Here is a 17,652-nt window from a genome sequence, read left to right on the forward strand (position 1 = left end):
CGCGCAGCAACAACGACCCAACGCAGCCAAAAAAAAAGTTAAAGAAGAAAATAATTAGGGCTTCCCTGGTGGTGCAGTGGTTGAGAGTCCGCCTGCCGATGCAGGGGACACGGGTTCGTGCCCCGGTCCGGGAGGATCCCACAGGCCGCGGAGCGGCTGGGCCCGTGAGCCATGGCCGCTGAGCCTGCGCGTCCGGAGCCTGTGCTCCGCAACGGGAGAGGCCACAACAGTGAGAGGCCCGCGTACCGCAAAAAAAAAAAAAAAAAAAAGTGATTGCCAGGGGCTGGGGCCAGGGGGCATGGGGAGTGACTGCTTCATGGAGACAAGGCCTCCTTTGGGAATGATAAAATGTTTTGGAACTAGATAGAGGTGATGGTTGCACTGAATATACTAAATGCCATTGAACTATATCCCTTGAGATGGTTAAGTTACAGGAACTTCACCTCAGTGAAAAAGGAAACTGCAAACAAAGAAACCCGCATGCTGCTCTCACCATTTTCTAAAGTGCTTCATTCACAAGTAACTCACAGACATTTTTCCATATGAACAGATACTTTTATGCAAGTTGTTTTCATGGCTGTATATGTTGCCCATAGTATAATGAGTCCATCATAGAATACAGTGTAATTTAGTTAACCAGTCCCATATTGTTGAATATGTAGGTTATTCCCAAGTTTTTACTATCACAAACAGCATATCACAGGCATATGTTAGCTAAAAGTAAAAATAAATACTTAGGGAATTCCCTGGTGGTCCACTGGTTAGTACTTCAGGCTTCCACTGCAGGGGGCATGGGTTCAGTCCCTGGTCAGGGAATTAAGATCTCACATGCCGCATGGCACAGCAAAAATAAATAAGTAAGTAAATAAATAAAATTAAAATAAATACTTAAAAATAAATACTTTAAAATACATTAAAAATCAAATAAATAAGGCTTCCCTGGTGGCTCAGTGGTTGAGAGTCCGCCTGCCGATGCAGGGAACACGGGTTCGTGCCCCGGTCCAGGAGGATCCCACATGCCGCGGAGCGGCTGGGCCCGTGAGCCATGGCCGCTGAGCCTGCGCGTCCGGAGCCTGTGCTACGCAGCGGGAGAGGCCACAACAGTGAGAGGCCCGCGTACCGCAAAAAAAAAAAAAAAAAAAAAAATCAAATAAATAAAAAATTAAATAAGTAAAAGACTGGAAAAAAACAAATTGTTTTGCATATGAATTAATCATTCCACCTCCCCTCCCCCAAAATAATCTCATATGGCACCAAAGTTGTTAACATGCACAAAAGTTTAAAAACTTGTTTCTTTATATTATTTTAAGTTTCTATCTCGACGCATTCCTTGCATAAATAATATTAGTATTATAAAAAGAAAACCAGAAACATAACAAAGAATACAGAATGTGAAAATCTCTCAATCTCCTTCAGATGACCATTATTTTTTTTGTTTTTGTTTTTGGCCATGCGGTGCGGCATGCGGGATCTTAGTTTCCTGACCAGGGATCGAACCCATGCCCCCTGCATTGGGAGCTAGGAGTCTTAACCACTGGACCACCAGGGAAGTCCCCAGATGACCATTATTAAACATGGCAAAGATACAACAATTTAAAATTTTTAAAAAGAAATTAGAAATTTGAAAAGAGAAAACAAAAACATGGCATACGTCTCCTAATTTCTTAATACTGACATACAGTAATAGAGTCTTTATTTTCTTTTAGTTACTTCATTGAATGTCACCTGCTTTTTTTTTTTTTTTTTTTTTTGCGGTACACGGGCCTCTCACTGCTGTGGCCGCTCCTGTTGCAGATCACAGGCTCCGGACGCGCAGGCTCAGCGGCCATGGCTCAGGGGCCATGGCTCAGGGGCCCATCCACAGTATGGGATCTTCCCGGACCGGGGCACGAACCCGTGTCCCCTGCATTGCAGGCGGACTCTCAACCACTGCGCCACCAGGGAAGCCCTGTCACCTGCTTTTGACAAGAGGAACTAAACACAAAGGCTTTAGGCAGACAAAGTGATAGCACCTGGAAGCACGTGTCTCCCTGTCTTGGTGGCTTTTAAGTCACCACAAACTGGTGGCTTAAAACAACAGAAATGGATTCCCTCAAAGTTCTACAGAGCAGAGGTCTGAAATCCAGGGGGACTAAATGACCAGGGTTGTCAGCCTGGTTAAAAATAATCTGATTTTATGTGGCTTACAGAAGACACGAATCATCTGAAATATAAGGATATGGGAAACTGAAAGTAAAAGGATGAAAATAAACCTACCAGGTAAATGTTAACTAAAAGGAAGCCAATGTGGCTACATTAACAATTTTATTAACAGATTAACAAAGAAATCTTACTGTAAGGAACGGCACCAAGAAACAGAGGAGAGCTTAAGCAAGCTGTATTTGGGAACGCTCCCGGGCGAGGTTCACTGATCCGAGTGAAAGGGGCCAGGGAAGTCGCGCCCGGGCGAGGGTTTGGGCAGAATTTATAGGGGAAGAAGGGAAAGGGGTGTGGTGAATCTGGGAGGGCGCAGGGTATTCCTTATTTGGTGGTCTTTTCGGGTATCCTGGGGGACCGTTAGTCCCGCCCCTCGAAAGGCGGGAAGGCTGGGCCGGGTGGAAAGTCCCCAGGTCAGTTCCTGGAACCGGGTGGTCCTGAAAGTCTCCAGGTCAGTTTCTGGAACTGGGTGGTCTGGAAAGTTTCGGTCTGATGCAACCTGTGAGTCTGATTGCGTTCCCCTGCCTCGGGCCAGTCAAAGCATTATTAGATACAGAAGGTTGCATAGCAATATAAGGTTGAGTTCATTGGTAAAAAAAAAAGATTTTAAATTTGTATGCACCTAATAACATGACCACAAAATATATAAATTCTAGTCACAAACCTGCCTGAATATCCTATTTATGAAATTACAACAGCCACTTATAAAGGGGTCTTTGGTTAATATTTGGTTTCATTTACAAACTACCTTAAACTTCCTTAAACCTTTAAGACAGTATCTATATCATGTTTAACACACTTGCTTTTATTTTTAAGCCCTTCAATGATCAAACAGCAGCAGTAACAGCAAAAAACCCTCCCAAGAAGTTCACAGTCCTCACCACGTACACCTGTGCACCCTGGTCCAGGGCACAGTCACCTCTCGCCCAGGCTACTGCGTATACATCCCAGTGGTCATGCGGGAGACAGGAGCTGAGAGAAAGGTATGGGGATGTGGAGGGAGGAGGCAGGACCCCAGGCGACGCTGTTGCAACAGCAGCCGAAGGGCGTTGGACCTTCCGCCTCAGGCTCCAGCCCCGACCTGGCCCCTGTGGGCGGGGCTTCCGGTGGGTGGGGCCTCCAGGGTGGGTGGGAAACTGAGAGCTACAGCCAACACCCAGCACCTGGGATCCGGAGCTTAGTTATTGACGCTGCACCAGGACACCCCATGGAGGCGAGGAAGTCCAGAAAGTTGGAGGCTCATCCGTGTGGATTTTGAAATCACCAGAAACTGTGACAGGAGTGTCTGGAGAAGGTGACAGGGAACCAGGAGTAAACCCTTCAGGAAGGTTTCGGTCGACTGTAGTCTGTGTGGTCTGTTAAGAAAGGGGCGGTCTGTTAATAAAGTGAGGTTTCAAAGCTGGAGCTTTTTTGGTGAAGAAGACACCGGTCTGGACGCGCCAAGCAGGAAGGACAGGGAAGCTCACCTCTCCCCAGGAGCGCCGGCCCAAGGAGAGTGGAGAGAAAAGCAGCACCCACGGGGGCCCACAGGGAGGCAGCGTGCCAGGCAGATAGGGGTTGGAAGGAGATTCTGTCACCACCCAGAAGTTGGGGGACATGGCTCCCCAAATGTGGAGAGGTGTCAACGCGCAATTCAGGAGAAAGATGTTGACGGCGCCCAGATCACGGGGAAGGTACCGTCACACACTGGGTGTTGGGAGGATGCTCCCACTACCTGGCATCAGGTGGCCGAGGGAAGGTACGTTGGTCTCATGACCTGTAAGGGTGGAAGACGCCCCCTCAGTCACAGGGGTGGGGACTGCCCTTGAACCTCAAGGCTTGTTGTCGGCATCCTGGTGCTCCTGGCTTCTGCCTGGGTCCTGGCTATTTGCTTCCCTCATCTCTAGCCTGAAGGCTGGATTCCTCCAGCCCTGGCCTCTGCCACTTTATCATCACAGCGACCAACTCCCGTGCTGCAGGAGAGGACCTGCAATGGTTCTAGCCTGGTTACTTGGCAACTCTGGTCCCGGCTGCCTGAGTCCACAGGCCGTTGCCTCTTGGCAGAAGAGGAAGGAACAGGAGGGTAAGGGGTGCCGGAGGGCGTGGTCTGTGATGTCTCTGATGTTCTGGGGCTCATATACCTGTGGAATGCTGAGGGGCAGAGTGGGAATGCAGGTGCCACCCCCATGTTGGAGGTTGGGAAGGACGTGTTCACAGATCGCACGTGGCAGACCCCCAAGGGACACTGTCTGAATGATGTTGTGTGGAACGCTGTCACGGTAGGCAGAGGACCATCCCTTCCCCCACAACCCAAGGCTGGAGCCCAGTGTCTGGCCTGGGAAATACACCCGTCTTTCCACACAGACTCCCCCACTGACTTTCCTGCCTCAGCCCCCTGCTCCCCAAACCCGGTGGCCACCAGTGGGCCCTGGAGATGCCCCTGGGACCACCAGCCAACGGGGGCTTAGCCCACTCAAGCCTGGATCTCGGAAGACAAATAGTTGGCCTTTGATGGCTTGCAAAAATCAACTCAAATCGTCAGCTGGACACAGCCAGGGCTGCAGGCTCCGGCGCATCGCTTCCTGCCGGAGAAAAGGAGGAACAAGATGGGGAGTGGGGTGGGGGAGGGAGAGGGGAGGGGCGGAGGAACAGATCCAGGGCTTGGGCCATCTTAGTTATACCAGTTACTACTGTTGTGTAACAAATGACCCCCAAAGATCACAGTAACAACTGTCCTGTTCTGTGAATCAAGAGTTGGAACAAAGCACCCAGGAGCAGCTGGGAAGGCATGAGGTGGGGGCTCTGAAGCAGCAGGTTGGGATCACCTGTCCAGCAGCTGAGATTTCTGGGCTCCTGGCTCAATGGCCTCCCCTTGGGAGCCTCTCCATGGGGCCAGTTTGGGCTTCCTCACAGAGGGGCAAACGGGTTCCAAGAGCGGGTTTCCCAAGACAGCAAGGTGAACGTGTGTGGCATTTTTAAGGTCCAGCCTCAGAATTCACATCTCACCCCTGCCCCTGTCTTTGCTGGTCGATGTCATCACAAAATCTCACCAAGGTGCACCATAAGGGTATTTGGAGTGGGAAATGTTGTTGTAGCCATCTTTGGAAAATGCAATATTCCACAGTATTCCTCAGCACTATTTCCCAACTGCAGCCCAGGACTCTCCCTCCTTGCCCAGAGCAAGGGAGCTCCTACGACCCCCAGGAGACCCGGTGGCCCTACCAGAGATCCAAGCCCAGATGTAAAAGGCGGGGTGGGGGGACGGCCAGAGGTAGGAGGGCCCAGAGACATGACCACACAGACGGTGTGGGTGACACCCCCAGGGAAACTCACTTTGTTCTGGGCTAGTGAAGTCTCCTTGTTGGGGCTGGGGCTGGGAGGCCAAGACACAGGCCCCTGGAGACCCTGGGTGGGGAGGGGGCGTCTCAGAGGGCAGAGGGTGCAGAAGGGCACATCGCCGAGGTGAGTCCAGGTGGCTCCTCCCTGCCTGCGTCTGTTCCCCCAGGCAGTAACAACTGAAGCTGACATGTGCTGCGTGTTTTCAGAATAGGAGCTCATTTATCTTCCCAACAGCCCAGGGATAAATGAAAAGATAGCCCATTTTACAGGTGAGGAAACAGGTACCGGAGGGTAAGCGAACCCGTCTAACCACCAGCAGGTAAAGCATGGTCAAACATGGCTCCTCGAGCCTCTCCTTGCGGTCTGAAACCCCTGCCTGTGTGGTCTCCTGGGGGTGGGGGGCCGAGCCCACCCAGACCGGGTCCCAGCGCCCCGCCTGCCGGCCTGGGGTTCCGCCGACGCTTCCCAGCGGGGCACTCGCGGACTTTCTCTCCTGCGCGCAGCCCGCCGGGGGGGATGGGGGCGGGGTGGGGACTCCAGGACCCCCGCGGCCTCATCCCCCTCAGGGCTGGTCCCAGCCACCCCGGCGCCGTGGCAGTCAGCGCTCCCAGGGCTTTGTGCTCTGGGTGGGTCCCCACCGCCCGCTCCTGCCCGACGCCCGCGGCTTCCCAACGCTCCCCGCCCCACACGCTCCTCCGGGGCTGCGCCTCTGGGGCCTGGCCTCGGGGGCGACAGCCCACAGACACACCCAGTGTAGCCGCCTCCCGCCCCGCCCCGGGCGCCCCCGCAGACCGCTGAGAGGTCGGTTTCGCGCCGGGGGTGGGATTGGGGGGTTCCAGAGAGCGAGGCTAGGGCCAGACTAGGTTGGCCTCAGAAAGGAGAAAAGGCGTCTACACCGTGACCCCGGGCTGGGACCCCGGGAACTGGTGTTGGGTAAGGGGCCAGCCGGCGACCCCACCCACTAGGTACGCCTAGGACCGAGGTGACCCTTCCGAGCTGCCAGTCGGCCCACTCCGCTGCTCCGAAAAGTCCAGCACGACTCTCCCAGGCCCCGCGCCCACCTACCCCTGCCCCTCCTCCCTCGGGCCTGTGGTCCCTTTCCACCCTGGGCATGACACTTCCTCTCCGGACCTTGCAGATCTGCCTTCTTTCCTGGAACCCACCGCAAAGAAGCCGTCCGGACCACCCAGTCGAAAGAGGGGTTTCCTCTCCCCCAGCAACCTACCCATTTCTTTCTGTCTCTGGCAACTGCGACATAACATTGCTTGTTTGCCGTCGCCCCCCGCGTCGGATTAGAACCCGCGAGACGCTTCCTCAGCCCCAAGGGCAGGCCGGGTCTACCGTGGGCCTCAGGAGACATCTGTGCGATGCCGACAAGACGGCCGCCAGGCCACAGTGGGCTGGAACCCTCAGTACTCAGAAGACCAGAGTGCTGGCGCAAGGGAATTCAGAATGAAAACATCAAACGCGAAAATAAGCTTAGCCCTCTTTTTTCCCCACAACGCCACTTTGAACTAAAAAACAAAATTTTAACAAGTGTCCCTCATTTTTTGTGAGCCCTACTTTGCTGGTGCTTGGCTCACTGTTGGGTAATCTGGAAGAGAGTGACATCACCAGCGACCATGACATCACCCCATCTGGCTTGTGTCATCATCGACCTTAACCCTGAGACGTCACCAGCGTGACCAGTGACACCTTACATTCTGTTCCATGACGTCATCCTGCCTGACTGATGACGTCACTCCGCCCGCCTTGTGGCATCACGTTCACTGGTCCCGTGATGCCACTCTGCCTGTCTACGACCTTGGCCGGCCAGCCTGTCTCCTGCCCAGTGGCTGGTGTTCCACGTCCACTGTGTCACGGGCCTCGTGCAGGTGCTGCAGCCGGCGGGGGTCAGATTCGCAGGCCGCGCGGAGGCCCGAGGGCCCGGCTGGGTCCGCGGAGAGCAGAGGCGTGCGGGCCGAGGCTCGCCGGCTCCTCGGGGGCGCCTCACCCGGTTCCCCTCGCGAGTTCTCCTTTCAGATTTCCCGCGGCCCCAGCTCGCCCGGAAGGTGAGCCTCGCGCCTCCGCCCTCCCGGAGAGGTCCCCTCCCGGCGCACCGCTCGGAACGGGGGAGCGGGCGCGGCGACTTCCCCGCCTCGGCCCGGCGCCGCCAGAGGCGGGCGCGGGCGGGGTGCCCCGGCTCGCCTTTGTCGCCCGCGGGGTCGGTGGGCCGGGAGCGGACGCGTGACTGACAGCCGGCGGGGGCTGCGGCCGGGGGCGGGCTGCCCGGCGCCGGCGGCTCATTGGCTGGCGCGAGTGTGGGAAAGAACGCGGAGCCGGATTCACACGCCCCGCGGCGGCGCTTCCTTAAATAGCCAGGCGGCTGGCAGCGCGCGCTCGGTCCCGGAGCCTGGAACCCGCGGGAGAGGGGCTCGGGAAGCCGTGCGTCCGGCCCGCCCTCGGCCCCGCGCGGCGCGGGGGCGCACCATGCCTGCCGACACCCCGGGGAAGCTGAGGGCCTCGCCGCGGGCGGGAGCGCCGGCCGGTGCCCGCCGGACCCCGGACCAGCCCCGGAGCGCGGCCGAGCACCGGAAGGTGGGGACCCGGCCGGACGCGGTTGGCAGGAGCGGGGGGGCGAGGGGAGCTGACGCCCGGGGGACTCAGCCGCTGCCGGCCCCGCAGTCCTCCAAGCCCGTCATGGAGAAGCGGCGCCGAGCGCGCATCAACGAGAGCCTCGCTCAGCTCCAGAGCCTCCTCCTGGACGCCCTCAGGAAAGAGGTGAGTCGGGGGCGGGAGGGCGAGATCGGGGAGCCTGGAATCCCGGCTCTCCTGGGCTGCCAGCCGCCCACACCGGCCCCGCCCCCAGAGCTCCCGCCGCTCGAAGCTGGAGAAGGCGGACATCCTGGAGCTGACCGTGAAGCACCTGCAGAGCCTGCGGCGCGTGCAGGTGACAGGTGAGCGCGGGCGTCGGCGGCGAGGGCTCTGGGGCCGGAGCCGCCGCCACCGCGGGCCCCGACCGCCTGTCCCCTGCCGCCCCCGCAGCCGCCCTCCGCGCCGACCCGGCAGTCCTGGGCAAGTACCGCGCCGGCTTCCACGAGTGTCTGGCCGAGGTGAATCGCTTCCTGGCTGGCTGCGAGGGCGTCCCGGCCGGCGTGCGGTCCCGTCTGCTCGGCCATCTGGCGACCTGCCTGGCCCGGCTGGGGCCCTTGCGCCGCCCGCTTCCACCGGCCCCCGCCGCCGAAGTTCTGGCGCCCGCGCTTTACGCGGGCCGCTCGCCGCCGCCAGCCTTCGACGGCCCCTGCCCCTTGCCGCGCTCCAGGGCGGTCTTGGCGCCGCCCTTCCTGCCGGGCCGGACGGGGGAGCCCCTCGCCGCCCCCGGAGCCGCGGCTCAGGGCCGGGGCGCACCCTGGAGGCCGTGGCTGCGGTGAGGTCGCGGCCCCAGAACCCGCTGAGACTGTGCCAGAAAATATTTATTTCCAGAGACCGCGTCGGGAGCTTTGTTTTGTCGTCTTCGTGAAGGGTCCAGTCCGGCAGAGGCCCGGCAGCGGGGTCGGCTGATGTCTTCGCGCGAGCGGGCAGGGCGGGCCGCGGGGGTTCTGCTCCCACCTGGGCCCGCAGGTGCCCGGCGCGGACGTTCGGCCGGCCTTGCGTTTGCCTGTATCTAACTGCACTGGAGCCGCGACCCGCCTTGGAGTGGGGGGGAGGGTGTGTGAGAGGTCCCTCGGGAGGCTCAGGCAGGACGGGGCCAGTCATCACTTTTTCCAGAATGTCTCTCCGTGCTGGGAAGCGGTCCCGCAGCATCACTGGGCATGTTGTTTTCCACTCTCACTCGCGAGGACCCTGGAAGGTGGAGACATGTATTTTCACACTGTTGTCTTGGTGCTGAGCTGTGGTGAGGGCTGACTGTCCCTGAAGCTTCGGTTCTGGCCTGTTCCATCTCCTGCCTTCTTGTGGCTGAGCACAAAGCTGCCTGTGCCCACCCGTGCGTTGAGCCTGCCCCAGGCCAGTGTCTGCCCGGGAGAGGGCTGCCAGCAGGAGCGCGCATCTGAGTCCCAGGGGCAGGGAACGGGGGCCAGCCCGACAAAGGGCACTTGGTGCTGGGGCTCTTCTCCTGCCAGAGCCCAGCCCTGCTGTGTGCCCCATCCTGCCCTGAGAGGGGAGGTACCCCTTCAGTACAAAGGAACTGGCGTTGGTCCGGCCTACGCATCCGTCCTGAGCACCGGCTGTGTGTTCATCCTACAATACAGCGATCCTAGGCGGCGTTGGGCATGGCCCCCCACCCCCGACCCCGAGAGTCGCTGTCCTGTGGTCCCAGGCCTCCCCAGGCTGCTGCTGGGGGCTGTGCTCCGGGTGCGGTGAGGGGGTGGTCCAAGGCACGCAGCTGGGACTGCAGTGTCTCATCCTGAGCCCTGCTGAGGCTGAGGCAAGATCTGTTTCCCAACCACAGCCAAGTTCACCTGATGGTTGTTGGCCGCCTGCCTGGCCAGGGACCGTCGCGGAGGAGGAGGGTGAATCACTGCCGGGGCTGGCCTGCCCCTCCTCCAGTGGCCCCATCAGCTCCCGTGTCCGTGTCATGCGCAGGGTTCACCTGCCCTCCTGGACTCAGCCGTGCACACCCGGCAGGGCCTGCCACGTCCCACCAAGCCAGTTCCTCCCCGGCCTCTAGCTGCCTGGCGCGTCTTCCTGAGTGTCCAGGGCCCAGGCCAGTGGTCCTGGACAGTTGCAGCCATGCAGGCCAGGTGCCGCACCCTCTGCACACAGGCCCTGGGGAGGCTGGGAGAGCCGGGTCTCCAGCAGGACTGTGGGGGAGTTGCTCCTGACCAGCCTGGGAGGCCCTCCCAGCAGGAGAATTGTAGAGGGTCCATTTCAGAAGCCAGAAGTTCAGCTTGGCTGGGGGAGGGGAACTGCTCAGGGAGGGCCTCAGTGCAGGAGGGGTGGGCTGGGGTGGGGGGGTGGGGGTTGCTTTGGGATATGAAGCTGGGTGGGTGGGTTCGTGGGTAGGGGGAGCACCCCACCTGGTGGCCAGAGAGAGAAGGGCTGCCTGGGAAGGTCACCTGGAACTTGGGTCATCACACTCTCCCTTCTTCAGGGAGAGGGTGACGACAGCGCCAGACCAGACCCCCCCACCTCCGTCCCAGGGCCTTGCCCCCTCCCTTACTTCCACAACTTTTTTTTTTTTTTTTTTTGCGGTACACGGCCTCTCACTGTTGTGGCCTCTCCCGTGGCCATGGCTCACGGGCCCAGCCGCTCCGTGGCATGTGGGATCTTCCCGGACCGGGGCACGAACCCGCATCCCCTGCATCGGCAGGCGGACTCTCATCCACTGCGCCACCACGGAAACCCATCCCTTACTTCCTTACTTCCTGTTCCTGGCCATCTGTTCTCAAGACGCTATTGCCAAAGGGATCTTTGTGCCGAGCACCCTGTTAGCCCTCCAGGGACCTCTCAGGCTCAGAGGGAACCACACTGTTACTCAGACAGGCAAGCTCCTCCCGTCTCTATCCCTTTGTACTCACCCCCGCCCCGCCCCATTCTCTCCCCACTTTCCCACCTGAGGCAGCCACCCCAGGCTCCGAGGGCTCTGGAGGCCAGGGCCGTGTCTGTGTCACTCACTCCTGTCCCCAGCACCTGCCTGGAACAGGAAGACGCTCAGGTCGGGCTCAGGCCATGCAGACCTCGTTAATTAGCTTGGATGAAGGAGGAGCCAGGAGGTTTGCGGAGGGTGTCGCCCTTGGTTAGATTAGGGGGGTGTGAGGGAGCACAGCGGGGGCTGAGGCTGGGCCCCTCCCCAGGCCACCCCTCCGCAGTATCCTTGTCTGTGGGAGGAGGCCACAGCCTGGACACCTGCGCCATCCGCGGAGAGCTGGGTTGGGGGGGGTCTCCCCCTCACACCAGGGGCTCTTCCTACTGCCACCCTCCCCCCTCCTCCGCCCGTTTCCTGCCCCCTCCCATGCCTCACAGGGGCTCTGGGTAATTCCTCTGTCCCCCTCCACCCCTTGGGCTTGGCTTTTGTCTTGCAGGCCTTTGGGGGTGTGTGGGAGGAGTCAGAACTTCCTCCTCCTGGGGGGAGGGTGTGGCCAGAAGGCCTGCTGATCATTTCTCCTCCACTGGCAGGTGGAGCCTCATTCATCTGTGGCCTCCTTCCAGCCCAGTTGGGCCCTGGCAGGGACCAAGGGCCAATAAATGGCTGCTGAATTCATGTGCAAGGTCAGGTGGTCTGCCTGCCTCTGCGGGTGTCTCAGCCCTGTGGAGCCCTGTGACGCTGGGCCCCTCTGTCTCGCCTGTGGGGTCAGGGCTTGGGGACCAGACAATGACAGCAAGTCATAGGTGTTTGAAATATGGAGAAAGAATTAGTCCTCGTGGTGACAGAAGTCCTCCTGGCCAGGCCCATGAAACTCCAGTCACTTGGGAATTTGGGGTGGGGCAGGGCCTGGGGCTGCTTGGAGCCCTGGCTTGTGAGAGGTGAGGCCTTAGCACCCCCACCAGAACTCCTGCGGTTGCCCGAGTGTCTCTAGGCCCCAGCAGCCTCTTCCTCTCCCCTGGCACGCACTGGCATGCCCTGGCTCCAGGGCCTGCTCCCTTTTCCTGAGGAAGAAGCTGAGCCCAGAGGGTCCTGCAGCTGTGCCTGGCTCCTCTCTGCTCCATGGAGCCCTGGGGGGCATACCCATCCTAGGATGCACCCTTGGGCAAGGAAGGAGGCCCCCAAGAGCCCCCACCTGGTATTCAGCCTTGTGAATGTACTGAGGTTGACCTGCGTGACCAGTAAGGTCCTGTAGAAGACGAGGTTGCAGGGGCATCCTGGCCTACCTCTTTGTCTCATATTCTCCACTCTGAGGGAGGCCAGCTGTTCTTTGCTATGGAGAGGCCAACAGAGTGTGGTGTTTAGAAGCAGATCCTCCAGCCCTGTCGAGCCTTCAGATGAGACCCCAGCCACTGCCGGCATCTCAAGGGCAACCCTGAGAGACTGAGAGCCAGAATCACCCAGCTGAGCAGCTCCTTGACTCCTATCCCTCAGAAACTGTGCGACATAATAAACGTCTGTTGTTTTAAACTGCTGAATTGTAGGTTAATTTGTCATGCAGCTATAAATAACAATAATGTTTTATGTAAAATTAAAATAAATATAAATAACAATAGCAATAAACAACTAATGTGCCCACCGCCACCCAGGGCCACCACCACGTGCCCACTTGATGGGGTTGTGGAAGAGGTCAGGCGGGGCGGGACCCGGAAACAGCCGTTGAAGCTGTGAAGAGCAGAGTGGGTTGGCCTGATGTCTGCCGGGAAGGCGCTTCCCCGTGAGCTCCAGCTGGGGGTGCAGGGACAGCCGAGGCCCATCCCTGTGGCTTCTGGGCAGGGCAGGGGCCCATTCTGTTCTGGTAACTGACAGGGCATGGCGTAGGGGATTCATGGGCCCCAGACTTCAGACAAGGACAGGTGCGGGAGATGCTCCGTGCTGAGACCCACAGAACCCAGCCTGCCCCAGGGCCACACTGGCCTGCCCTCAATGGGCACGTCAGCCCTTTTTGCAGCCTGGTATCTATGGTGACCAAGAAGCAGCTGGCTGCTCTGCTTCAAAGGTGTCTCTTCCTGGTGGACTGCCTGACCCTGACACCCATCTGGTGGCTTTGGGCTCCCGCTTCAGAGAAGGAATCCCCATGTCTGTGTGGGGAGGTGGGGGCCCACTTCCTGCCTTCCCATCCTTACCCACGAGTGGGCCAGAGGCCACGCCCTTGCCCTCGCCCATGGTCCCCCCAGCACCCCTTGCCTTGTCTAGCACAGTGGGGTAGGGCTCAGCAGCTCTGGGTGTGGGGAGGCAACTCTGTCCTCTCCTGGCCCCTACGCCCACCCCCCAACATATGAGCTGACCACGGCCTGGGCCATACACGCACATGCAGGGGCCGGGGGCTGGCCAAGCTCCAGCCGGAGCATCCCCAGCTCCTGGTCCTCCTTTCTTATGGCCTCTCAAGGCCCCAGGCCTGTGGGGCCCTGGGCTTGGGCTTCCGCTGCCAGCCTAAGGTCAGAAAAGTGTTAGGCGAGACCTGGCCAAGCTTCTTCCTCTACTTGGACCGGGAGGCCGGCTCTGGACGGAGTGCCAGGTGGGACAGGGCATCGCCTGGCTGTGTGTACATGGGACTTTCTTCTCTCTGTGTCCCTAGGAGTTTGCTTTGTTGAATTAAGAGGTGAGGGTACCATCCCAGGACTGAGCTGACCGGTCTACCCACCTGGAGTCTGCAATCTTCGGTCGGACTTTTCAGAGCAGAGACCGGGTCCGATGGACTAAATGTTTGTGTCCACAACCCTTACTTCCTACCCCCCTTCCCTGCTAATTCATATGTTGAAACCTGCCCCCCAAGGTGGTGGCCTTAAGAGGGGCCTCTGGGAGGGGATGGGGTCATGGAATGAGATTAGTGCCCTTACAGAGGGACGAGACGGGAGAGCTTTCGCCCACTCTGTCGGCCATGTGAGGACACAGCCGGAAGGCAGGCTTCGCGCCTGGAAGAGGTCCTCACGGGCACCTGCCTGTGCTGCTACCAGCCTCTGGGTCCATGATGAATACATTTCTTTCTTTTCTTTTTTTTTAATAAATTTATTTGTTTTTATTTTGGGCTGCATCAGGTCTTCGTTGCTGCGTGTGTGGGCTTTCTCTAGTTGCCGCGAGCGGGGGCTACTCTTCGTTGCGGTGCACAGGCTTCTCATTGTCGTGTCTTCTCTCGTTGCAGAGCACAGTCTCTAGGCACGTGGGCTTCAGTAGTTGTGGCTCGCGGGCTCTAGAGCGCAGGCTCAGTAGTTGTGGCTCACGGGCTTCAGTAGTTGTGGCTCGTGGGCTCTAGAGCGCAGGCTCAGTAGTTGGGGCGCACGTGCTCAGTTGCTCCGCGGCATGTGGGTGCTTCCTGGACCAGGGCTCGAACCCGTGTCCCCTGCATTGGCAGGTGGATTCTTAACCACTGAGCCACCAGGGAAGCCCAGGGACTCTATTCTTTAAGAAGTTACATTGCTGGCATCAGAAGAAAAAAATTGATCTTTCCGATGGAACAGGCGCCCCCCCTTGGAGGAGCTCCGGTTCGCGTGTGATGCAGATGCACATGGCGGGTCAGGGAAGGAGGAGGCGCAAACAAACACACGGAGAGAATCTTATGTTTAATTTTCTCTTGTCCTGCCGTAAAATATGGGGTTTTTTTGGCCCGTGCTGCAAGGCTTGCAGGATCTTAGTTCCCCGACCAGGGATCGAACCCGGGCCCCAGCAGTGAGAGTGCTGAGTCTAACCACTGGACCGCCAGGGAATTCCCAAAATATAAATTTTATTTCATCAAGTGTCCCAGTCCCAAAGGGTGCCTAGAGCTCGGTGGCTGTGCTGACAGGGCCCGCAGCTGTGACCGGTGCAGCTGTGATGCTGCTGCAGGTTTCTCAGACGTAGCTGAGAAACTTGGTGACCTAGTGGTTAGGATTCCGAGCTTTCACTGCCATGGCGTGGAACAGTGATGTGGCCTTGAGGGAAGTCGGGAGGAGGGAAGGGGAAAGGGAGACAGTTACCACTTGTTCCTGGAGCACACCTGCCTCTGGGCTCTCAGTAACCAGCCCACCAGAACTAGTCTCCACCTGGGCAGGTAACTGAGGAGAACAAACGCACAGAGCCAGAGACCCACCATCTCATGGTCAGGACACAGTCAATAAATCGAGTCGGACACAGAGGCCTCTCAGAGCCGGCCAGGGCCCTCCCCACAGAGACTCAGGCCTCTTCAGTCTGCTCTGTGTTTGGAGTACCTGCAGGTCCACACCCTGCCCCCACATTCCACACGGGGCGCCTGTGCAGGACAGCCTCGACCTCCCCACCAGTGGTTCAGGGATGCGCCTGACACAGTCCGGGACTGAACCCTACCTCTGCTGTCACTGTGACCTTGCATGTTGTCACTGTGTGTCACAAAATCTCAAGTGTAAAACGGGATTAGTAATAGTACCTGCCTGTGGAGCTGGGTGGTTGAGAGGATTAAATAAAATAAATAATCTGCATTATGACAGCTTCCAGCCAAGACTGAGTAGCAGAGACCAGATTTACCCTTCTGCCTAAAACAATTAAAAAACTGGTTAAAATATATGAAACTGCAGCATGAAAAAGAGTGGTCCCTGGGCTTCCCTGGTGGCACAGTGGTTAAGAATCCACCTGCCGGGGCTTCCCTGGTGGTGCAGTGGTTGGGAATCTGCCTGCCAATGCAGGGGACACGGGTTCGAGCCCTGGTCCGGGAAGATCCCACATGCCGCGGAGCAGCTGAGCCCGTGAGCCACAACTACTGAGTCTGCGCGTCTGGAGCCTGTGCTTCGCAACGGGAGAGGCCGTGACAGTGAGAGGCCCGTGCACCGCGATGAAGAGTGGCCCCCTCTTGCCGCAATTGGAGAAAGCCCTCGCACAGAAACGAAGACCCAACACAGCCAAAATAAATTTAAAAAAAAACAAAGAAAGAAAGAAAAAAAGAACCCACCTGCCAATGCAGGGGACACGGGTTTGAGCCCTGGTCCGGGAAGATCCCACATGCCACGGAGCAACTAAGCCCGTGCTCCACAACTACTGAGTCTGTGCTCTAAAGCCCGTGAGCCACAACTACTGAAGCCCGCGAGCCACAACTACTGAAGCCCGCGAGCCACAACTACTGAAGCCCACGTGCCTAGAGCCCGTGCTCCGCAACAAGAGAAGCCACCGCAATGAGAAGGTGTGCACCGCCTGCACACCTCAACGAAGAGTAGCCCCCGCTCGCCGTAACTGGAGAAAGCCCACGCGCAGAAACAAAGACCAAACACAGCCAAAAATACATGTTAAAAAAAAAAAAGAAAGCCCAGCTCTTTAACAAAAAGGAAAAAATGGTCCCTGAGAAGTGGAAAAGAAATGAAGTGAGCCCTACACTGCCCCAGCTGACTGCTTGCAGACGGTTTCCAGGCCACGGTGCAGGGCAGGAAGCCAGGGAGACTCCCTGAGCTAGGGAGGTGGAGCTGACAGTCCGGGGCGCCAATGCAGCTGGAGTTCACAGGACAGGGTGTCAGAAGGAAGAGAGGTGGTGCCAGAGACAGAACTCCAGAGAGCTGCAGGGGTTCCCTCTCAGACCTGATTAGAACATCCTTGTGCGGAAACTCCTCCAGGCCAGGGAAAGGACCACCCAAAGAATTAGGTGGCAACCCCTGAGTTCACACAGGGCCAGACACAGTTCCAGTCTCCACTAGCCAGAATGGAAACGCCATAACTACAGGGCGGGTGGCAGAGTGCCCAGCAGGGTCTTGTCCAACAGTGAGGAATGATCAGCATAGGTTAGGCACTGCTCTAGGCCTGCCCAACAAAGTTTACAAACAAGACCCGAAGGGGTCAAACTGCTTCCAAGTAACAGCCACACCCAGAACAGAGCTCAGGAATGTTTGTAGTAGCATAAACATACCCAGCACCCAACAGGTTAAAATTCACAATGTCTGGCATCCAGTAAAAGTTTACCAGGCATGCAGAGAAGCAGGAAGATCTGACCCATAATGAGAACGTTCGATCAATTGAAAGCACACTAGAAATGTCACAGGTGATAGACAAGGACATTAAAACAGTTGTTATAGCTGCACTTCACATGACTGAGAAGCTAGAAGAAAGACTGAATGTCTTGGAGACATTGAAGGTACAAAAACCCCAATTGAACTTTTGCAAAATTATGATGTCTGATGTAAGAAATACATTGGGTGGGAGTAATGCAGACTAGAGATTAGACATTGAAGAGAAAACTATTAGTAAACTGCAAACATAAAAATAAAAACTATTGAAAATAAAACAGAGATTTAGAAAGTGGGGACTGGGGGAAAAAAGAGCATTAGTGAACTGTGGTCAACGTCAAGGGCCTGACATACATGTAATTGGTGTCTCAGAGGAGGGGGGAAGGTGAGAAACATTTGCAGAAATAATGACTGGAAGTTTTACAATCTTTTTTTTTTTTTTGCGGTACGCGGGCCTCTCACTGCTGTGGCCTCTCCGGTTGCGGAGCACAGGCTCCAGATGCACAGGCTCAGTGGCCATGGCTCACGGGCCCAGCCGCTCCACGGCATGTGGGATCTTCCAGGACCAGGGCATGAACCCGTGTCCCCCGCATCAGCAGGCAGACTTTTAACCACTGTGCCACCAGGGAAGCCCTACAA

The 17,652-nt window shown here is 57.6% G+C and overlaps 1 protein-coding gene across 6 annotated transcripts in view; it reads left to right on the plus strand.

The window, feature by feature from the left end:
* The window catches only part of HES4 (hes family bHLH transcription factor 4), a 29,305-nt gene extending 18,875 nt beyond the window's left edge, over positions 1-10,430 (plus strand). For 3 of the 6 annotated variants that reach the window (XM_060284940.1, XM_060284942.1, XM_060284946.1), the window contains exons 3-6: positions 6,653-7,565; positions 7,872-8,091; positions 8,179-8,450; positions 8,539-10,430. In XM_060284940.1, the coding sequence (XP_060140923.1) occupies positions 7,225-7,565; positions 7,872-8,091; positions 8,179-8,450; positions 8,539-9,013 (1,308 nt within the window). In that variant the 5' untranslated portion in view covers positions 6,653-7,224 and the 3' untranslated portion in view covers positions 9,014-10,430. Of the gene's footprint in view, positions 1-4,826; positions 5,784-6,652; positions 7,566-7,871; positions 8,451-8,538 lie in introns of those variants that run through there. The other 3 variants (XM_060284961.1, XM_030882451.2, XM_060284954.1) reach the window with 3 other exon arrangements.
* Positions 10,431-17,652: the final 7,222 nt, after the last annotated feature.

This window comes from Globicephala melas, chromosome 1, assembly GCF_963455315.2.
Source record: "Globicephala melas chromosome 1, mGloMel1.2, whole genome shotgun sequence".
NCBI classification, from domain to species: Eukaryota; Metazoa; Chordata; class Mammalia; order Artiodactyla; family Delphinidae; genus Globicephala; species Globicephala melas.